Genomic DNA, 8,684 nt, shown 5'->3' on the forward strand with positions numbered 1-8,684 from the left:
AAAATTAGCTGGACATGATGGCATGCACCTATAGTCCCAGCTACTCGGGAGGCTGAGGCAGGAGAATCGCTTGAACCCAGGAGGCAAATGTTGCAGTGAGCCGAGATTGCGCTACTGCACTCCAGCCTGGGCGATAGAGTGAGATTCTGTCTCAAAAAAAAAAAAAAAAAAAAAAGTGAACATGGCAGATTAGCATCCAAGATGGAGTCACTTTTGCCTCCACAAGGAGTTACTCTGTACTAGACACTTTACATATCATTCTGGCAACAACCCTGTGACATAGATACTATTATTGCCCCCACTTTATAATAGGAAACTGAAGGCTGGGCATGGTGGCTCATGCCTGTAATCCCAGCACATGGGGAGGCCGATGTGGGAGGATCTCTTGAACCCAGGAGTTCGAGGTTGCAGTGAGCCTAGGATCATGCCACTGCACTCCAGCCTGGCAACAGAATAAGACCTTGACTCAAAAGAAAACAAATGAGAAGGAATCTGTCCCCCATAGAATGATGGTGCCACCTCTATGGTTTATGAAGTTTCTATGCATACCTACATCTGTCCCTGGCACTCTGTTTTTTTTGTTTTTGTTTTCTGAGATAGAGTCTCGTTTTGTTGCCCAGGCTAGAGTGCAGTGGCGCAATCTTGGCTCGCTGCAGCCTCTGCCTCCTGGGTTCCAGTGATTCTCCTGCCTCAGCCTCCCTAATAGCTGGGACTACCTGGGTGCGCCACCATGCCTGGCTAATTTTTGTATTTTTTGTAGAGAAGAGGTTTCACCATATTGACCAGGCTGGTCTCTAACTCCTGACCTCTGGTGATCCGCCTGCCTCAGGCTCTCAAAGTGCTGGGATTACAGGTCTAAGCCACTGTGCTTGGCCAGTTCCTGGCACTTTGTTCTATTCTGTTGCATTACTTACCTGTCCTTCCACCAATACTGCACAATTTATGTTATTATGGCACATTCTAGTTTGAGGAGAAGGACTGTTTACCAAGTTGTAGGCAGGAGCCCCTGAGCTAGTAACAGGAAAGGAACATTACCATCCCTAGACTACTAGAGGTGAGGGGAGGAAACAGTTACTGAAAAATGAGGAGAGAGTGCTATGGAGCTTTGCTTTTTCCTTGGGGGACAAGGCAGTCCCTTGAGAAGGACCTAAGAGGATAAATACCCAGATTTTAGTCACCTCTTTCACTTCCATCCCCTGCTGGAACATCCCATTGGCTGATCCAACAGGAAGCAACGGGTGACAGAGACCAGGCCATCCAGCTTTAGACCCGGGGCCCTCGCACTTTAGGAGGCCACAGAGCTCCCCACTCACATGTCTAGTATGTGGCCTTCATTGTAGTCATGTCCTGCCCCACAAAGATGAGGGTCAGGCTTTCAGAGAGGTCAGCTGCCTGGAGCCCACAGCAGGGTGGAGAATGGCAAAGGGAATCCAAGAGGCTAAGGAGAGACGTATAGCCCATCATACATCTTCAGGTCTGCTAGAGCAAACCCTGAGGGCTGCTTTAGAGAGGGTTATCAAGGGAGGCTTCTTGGAGAAGGTGGTTTCTGACTGTGACTTGAATGCCAGGACTGTTTGCCCTGCCCCCTGCCATCTCTCCTTCCTAGATGGTGCTCCAAGAGGCAGCTTGTGGACCTGGTGATGGAAGGGGTGTGGCAGGAGCTGCTGGACAGCGCCCAGATTGAGATCTGTGTGGCTGACTGGTGAGTGAGGAGCGGCACCCTGCCCCAGAGCCGCAGCAGGCTTGGCAGCGGCTCTGCGGCAGGGGCTCATTTCCTGCCCCATCAACCCCACAGGTAGCGGCTGTCACTGTGCACCCTTTGTGATGAGGCTGAGAGGGGAAGTGATGCAGAGCCGGGGAGGGTAGAGCTTTGGAGAAGCCAGAGCCCCCACTCTGCACTCCTGCCCACCCTCATCCCAGCAGGCTGGGGTGGTCCACAGGGGGCCACTGACCAGCTTGATACCCCTCTGAAACGAGACACCTCCCCTGACCCCCTTGTGGATGCCCAGAGTCTCTGAAGGGGTGGGAGCATGGTGCCCTGTGAGCTGAGGCTCAGGGAGCGTAGTTGGGACAGGACTGGCTTCAGAGCCTGCAGGCTTAGGATGAATGCCTTCTTCCCAAAACACCCAGGTTCTGCCCCAAAGCATTCCAGCTCCTACTTCAGGCTGTGGCTCTTCCACAGAAAATCTGGTCTCTTCCCTGGGGCTTTGGCTCCTCCCTGAAGTCATCAGGCACCTGCCCTGCATTGTGGTTCTTCCCCAGAGCATCCTTTCCCGTCCCCCAACTACCCACCCAAAAGCCTCCAGAATCAACCCCAGGACCACCCAGGCTTCTCCCCCAGGACCATCTAGGCTCCTCCCCAAGGACCACCCAGGCCCCACCCCAGGACCATGCAGGCTCCTCCCCCAGGTTCTGGCTACACCCCAGGATCACCCAGACTCCTCCCCCAGGACCACCCAGGCCCCTCCCCCAGGCTCTGGCTCCACCCCAGAACCACCAAGGCTCCTCCCCTAGAGGTTCCCAGGCCAGGACGTCTCCAAATGTGGTCCAGATGTGCAGGACCCTCATCAAGATGCAGCCAGCCCTCAGCCTCCTGCCCCGAAACCCAGAAAGCTGGCTGGGTGACAGGGGCATAGAGGCTGACTGCTGCCTGGCAGGTGGGGCGCTCGGGAGAACTGCGGCTGCGTCTACCAGCTCCGGGTCCGCCTTCTGGACGTGTATGAAAAGGAAGTGGTCAAGTTCTCAGCCTCACCTGACCCGGTCCTTCAGTGGACTGAGAGGGGCTGCCGACAGGTGGGTCCAGACTACCTTCCAGCTCCCCTCTGACCTGCTAAAGGCACTCGTCTGCTCGGTTTCCCTTCTGTCTCTGCTAGATATCTATAATCATAACAGCTAAGAAGTATTGAGCCCTTCTTACGTCCCTAGCTCTGTGTCAAGAGGCTTACATTCATTTCATTAGCACAACCCCTTAATGTTCAACAAACACTGATTGAGCACCTACTGTGTGCTGGGCACTGCTCTATGTGCTGGAAATGCAGCAGTGAAGCAAAATCCTATCTCCATTCTAGAGTTGAGGAAACAGAGGCACAGGGAGGTTATATGGCCCAGTGCAGAGCTGGACTCAAGCCCAGTCTGGCCCTAAGACTATGCTGTCTTGATCCTCATACCTCAGTTACCACAGTAAATGTTTCGGCTGGGCACGGTGGCTCATACCTGTAATCCCACCACTTTGGGAGGCCAAGATGGGAGGACAGCTTGAGGGCAGGAGTTTGAGGCCAGCCTGGGCAATATAGCGAGACCTCCATCTCTACAAAGAAATTAAATATTAGATGGGCATGGTGAGTTGCACCTGCAGTCTCAGCTACTCAGGAGGCTGAGGTGGGAGGATGGTTGGAGCCCAGTTGGTCCCACTGCACTCCAGCCAGGGCAACAGACTGAGACCATAACTAAAAATAATAATAATAATGAGTCAGATCACAAGTCTCCCTGCTTGTAATGCTCCTGTGGCTACATCTCACAGTAAAAGCCAAAGTTATGCAGCCACGGAAAAGAAATGAAGCACCAATTCACACTGCAACGTGGATAAACTTTGAAAACATGATGCTGAAAGAGGCCAGACATGAAATGACAAATACTGTATGATTCCACATATATGAAATGTACACTAAGAAGATTGGTGACTGCCAGGGGCTGGGGGAGGGAGGACTTGGAAGTGACAGCTCATGGATGCAGAGTTTTTTCCTGGGGTGATGGGAATTAGGTAGTGGTGATGGCCACATAACATCATGAATCAACTAAAAACCACTGAATTGTACACTTTAAAAAGTGAATTTGGGGCCGGGTGTGGTGGCTCATGCCTGTAATCCCAGCACTTTGGGAGGTCAAGGCGGACGGATCACTTGAGGCCAGGAGTTCAAGACCAGCCTGCCAACATGGTGAAACCCCATCTCTACTAAAAATACACAAATTAGCCAGGCATGGTGGTGGGCGCCTGTAATCCCAGCTTCTGGGGAGACTGAGGCAGGAGAATTTATTGAACCGGGGAAGGTGGAGGTTGCAGTGAGCTGAGATCATGCCACTGCACTCCAGCCTGGGCAATGGAGCGAGTCTTGGCCTCAAAATAAATAAATAAAATAAAATGGTAAATTTTGGCTGGGCGCAGTGGCTCACGCCTGTAATCCCAGCACTTTGGAAGACCAAGGCGGGTGGATCACCTGAGGTCAGGAGTTCAAGACCAGCCTGACCAACATGGAGAAACCCCATCTCTACTAAAAATACAAAAATTAGCCGGGCGTGGTTGTGCGTGCCTGTAATCCCAGCTGCGCGGGAGGCTGAGACAGGAGAATCGCTTGAACCTGCGAGGTGGAGGTTGCATTGAGCCGAGATCATGCCACTGTACTCCAGCCTGGGCGACAGAGTGAGACTCCATCTCAAAAATAAATAAATAAATAAAATTTTGTTTTAGGAAAACTTTATCTCGACTTTTTTAAATTAAAAAAAAAAAAAAAGCCAAAGTCCTCCTGTGGCCCACAAGGCCATGATCTGCCCATGACCTCCCTGACCCCTCTCTTACTTCTCCCCTCACTCAGCTCCAGGCATTCTCCCACCTCAGGGCCGTTCCCGCTGCCTGGGACACCCTCCCTCCAGAGCCCCTCCTGGCTCCCTCCCCTCCTTCAGGTGTCACCTCTGTGGGGCCTTTGCTAACTCACTCTACTCACATTCCTGCCACCTTCCTGGCAGAATGCCCCTGGCCCCTCATCCCCACCTATCTCCAGCGTCCGGGCCCCCTGCTAGAATGGCAGTTCCATTCTAGGAAAAGGGCTGGGTCCTTTTCCGTCTTTATTCACTGCTCCATCCCCAGCACCTAGTGCAGGACTGGCACCTCGTCAGTCCTTTGGGCCTATCTGTTGAGGTGGAGGAAGAGAAGGGGCCCACAGGCCCTCACCCTCTCACTCCCCTTCCCCCTGCAGGTCTCCCACGTCTTCACCAACTTTGGCAAGGGCATCCGCTACGTATCTTTTGAGCAGTACGGGAGAGACGTGAGTTCCTGGGTGGGGCACTATGGCGCCCTTGTGACCCACTCCAGCGTGAGGGTCAGGATCCGTCTGCCCTAGCGACTGGACTACCGCCTGACGTTGTCAAGTCAAGACCAGCCTTGCAGCGGGTGCGGTGGCTCACACCTGTGGAATCCCAGCACTTCAGGAGGCCGAGGTAGGAGGATCACTGGAGCTTGGGAGTTCAAGACCAGCCTGGGCAACATAGTGAGACCCTGTCTCCACAAATAATTTTTAAAAAATTAGCCAGGCATGGTGGTGCCGCCTGTAGTGTCAGCTACTCAGGAGGCTTGGGTGGGAGGATTGCCTGAGACCAGGAGGTCGAGGCTGCAGTGAGCCGTGATTTCACCACTGCACTCCAGCCTGGGTGAGAAAGCAAGACCCTGTATCAAAGAAAAAAAAAAGACCAGCCTTGCAGCCAGAAGCCAGAGGATACCCAGGGACAGTAGGGGTCCCACGTGGCTGGCTCTCAGCACACCTTCCATGAACCCGCTTGCTGCTGGTGGCCATCATGCTGTGTGACAAATCAGGCTGTTCACAGGCTTCCTCAGCACCCCCAGAAGAAGGGTGTCAGGAAAGAGACATTTAGTTCATTTGCCTGCAAATTGTCTTCTCCTGCAAGGATCTCGGTAGAATCAGTCACAAAACAAAGGCTAAACCAGGATTTGTAAGAGAGGGGGAAGGCCGCTGACGCAGGGAGCAGAGACCTGCCAGCATGTTTTGGGGGTAACGATCGTGGGCAGGGAGCAGAGGTCTGCTGAGGCAGTCTGTCCTTGAGACCAACAAAGTCATCTGCCGTTTGGGGAATCTCTGGTGTTGGGAACAGGCCCCCAAATCTGGCCATAAACTGGTCCCAAAACTGGCCATAAACAAAATCTCTGCAGCACTGTGACATGTTCGTGATGGTCACGACCGCCATGCTGAAGATTGTGGGTTTACTGGAATAAGGGCAAGGAACACCTGGCCCACCCAGGGCAGAAAACCGCTTAAAGGCGTTCCTGAACCACAAACAATAGCATGAGCAATCTGTGCCTTAAGGACATGTTCCTGCTGCACTAGCCAGACCCACCCCTTTATTTCAGCCCATCCCTTTATTTCCTGTAATAAGTGCTTTTAGTTAATCTATAATCTATAGAAACAATGCTTACCACTGGCTTGCTGTCAATAAATATGTAGGTAAATCTCTGTTCGAGGCTCTCAGCTCTGAAGGCTGTGAGACCCCTGATTTCCCACTCCACACCCTATATTTCTGCGTGTGTGTGTGTCTTTAATTCCTCTTGCACCGCTGGGTTAGGGTCTCCACGACCGAGCTGGTCTCGGCAAGTGGCGCCCATACGTGGGGGCTCAAACCCAGGTCAAAGAGTCACCGGAGTGATGGTTGGAGAACGTGGAACTAAGCAGGAGGACACCCGAGTACTCTTAAGCAGTCCCTGTGGTGAGTAAGAAGGGGAGCTCGGAAGCGTCAGGGTAACAATGGGACAAGTGTGGGGTCGTTCATTCCACGTTGGAAACTTTTCACACTGACGATGAGGAGGAAGGAGAGTAAAATGAAGTAACGGAAGAGGTGACAGAGCAAATTTGTTTGCCAGTTAAAGCTAAAGCGGCAAAGGAGGAAGAGGTTCATCCCTACCCTTCTGCACCCCCTCCTTAGTGTGAAGAAAAAGAGGGGCCTGACCCTCCAGATCTTTCTTTTCCAGAGGACACTGGGCGGAAAGTAGTTGCCCCAGTGACTGTTCGAGCAGCGCCTCGAGTGACTGCTCTCAGTTCCATTCAGGCAGGAATTCAGCAAGCTAGATGAGAGGGTGATTTAGAGGCTTAGCAGTTCCCTGTTAGAATACACCCCCCAGATCAACAGGGAAATATTGTGCTACACTTGAGCCTTTTCCTTTTAAATTACTCAAAGAATTTAAACAAGCTATTAATCAGTATGGACCAGGTTCTCCTTTTGTAATGGGACTGTTAAAGAATGTTGCTGTTTCCAGTCAGATGATTCCTCCTGACTGGGATGCTCTTACTTGAGCTTGTCTAACTCCTGCTCAGTTCTTACAATTTAAAACTTGGTGGGCAGATGAAGCTTCCATTCAGGCTCCTCGCAATGCCCAGGCCCAACCTCAGATTGATATAACTGCAGACCAACTTTTGGCGGTCAGCGGCTGCGCTGGTTTAGATGCACAAGTGGTTATGCAGGATGACGCCATAGAGCAGCTTAGAGGAGTGTGCATCAGAGCTTGGGAAAAAATCGCTTCAGGTGGAGAACAATACCCTTCCTTTGGTGCCGTAAAACAGGGACCAAAAGAACCGTACGCAGATTTTATAGCCTGCATACAGGAGTATCTTAAGGTGATTGCAGATTCGGCTGCTCAGGATATAGTGTTGCGGTTATCAGCTTTTGACAATGCTAATCTCGATTGCCAGACTGCTCTGCAACCTATTAGAGGGAAAGCACATTTAGTTGATTATATCAAGGCCTGTGACAGTATCAGAGGTAATCTGCATAAAGCTACTTTGTTGGCACAGGCAATGGCAGGACTGAAAGTGGATAAAGGAAATACCCCATTTTCTGGAGCTCGTTTTAACTGTGGGAAGCATGGGCACACTAAGAAAGAATGTAGAAAAAATCAGCGAGTCAGGTCGCCAGATAGGGGAAAAAAGAAAACTGCTGAGCCTGAAATATGTCCAAAATGTAAAAGAAGGAAAACATTGGGCTAATCAGTGTCACTCTAAGTTTGATAAAGATGGGAACCCGACTTCGGGAAATGCCATGAGGGGCCCATCCGGGGCCCCGTTTGAAACCAGGGGTATTTCTGGCTCAGGCCACTCCTTCACCCCTGTACAATGTCTGTCCCCCGCCACAGCCGGTAGTGCCGCAGTAGATTTATGCTGCACAAAAGCTGTGAGCCTTCTGCCTGGGGAACCCTCGCAAAAAGTTCCAACAGGGGTCTGTGGACTCTTGCCAGTGGGGACGATAGGATTACTTCTAGGGAGGTCTAGTTTAAATTTAAAAGGGGTACAAGTACAAACAGGAGTCATTGATTCAGATTACAATGGGGAAATTCAAATTGTTATATCTCCTTCTATTCCCTGGAAAGCAGAGCCAGGAGAGCACGTGGCACAGCTCCTGATTGTGCCGTATGTGGAAATGGGGAAAAGTGAAATTAAATGAACAGGAGCATTTGGAACCACAAATAAACACAGCAAAGCAGCTTACTGGGTGAATCAGATTACTGATAAACGTCCTACCTGTGAAATAACTATTCAGGGAAATAAATTTAAAGGTTTGGTAGATATAGGAGCAGACATTTAAATCATTTCTCTACAGCACTGGCTGTCCATGTGGCCAATTCAACCCGCTCAATTTAACATAGTTGGAGTTCGTAAAGCCCCTGAAGTGTATCAAAGTAGTTATATTTTGCATTGTGAGGGGCCCGATGGACAACCTGGGAGTATTCAACCAATTACAACCTCTGTACCTATAAATTTATGGGGAAGATATTTATACAACAATGGGAAGCACAAGTTCTAATTCCAGAACAATTATATAGCCCTCAAAGTCAACATGTGATGCATGAAATGGGGTATGTCCCTGGTATGGGACTAGGAAAAAATTTACAATGTTTGAAGGAACCACTT

General features: G+C 50.8%; 1 protein-coding gene across 2 annotated transcripts in view; it reads left to right on the forward strand.

Annotated features, from left to right (window-relative positions):
* FBXO17 (F-box protein 17) overlaps nt 1–6,291 on the forward strand; it is a 32,385-nt gene extending 26,094 nt beyond the window's left edge. For both annotated transcript variants that reach the window (XM_032172999.2, XM_058426995.1), the window contains exons 4-6: nt 1,607–1,702; nt 2,658–2,793; nt 4,971–6,291. In XM_032172999.2, coding sequence (XP_032028890.1) covers nt 1,607–1,702; nt 2,658–2,793; nt 4,971–5,114 — 376 coding nt within the window. In that variant the 3' untranslated portion in view covers nt 5,115–6,291. The remainder of the gene's footprint in view (nt 1–1,606; nt 1,703–2,657; nt 2,794–4,970) is intronic.
* Nucleotides 6,292–8,684: the final 2,393 nt, after the last annotated feature.

Source organism: Hylobates moloch, unplaced genomic scaffold (assembly GCF_009828535.3).
Source record: "Hylobates moloch isolate HMO894 unplaced genomic scaffold, HMol_V3 SCAFFOLD_13, whole genome shotgun sequence".
NCBI lineage: Eukaryota > Metazoa > Chordata > Mammalia > Primates > Hylobatidae > Hylobates > Hylobates moloch.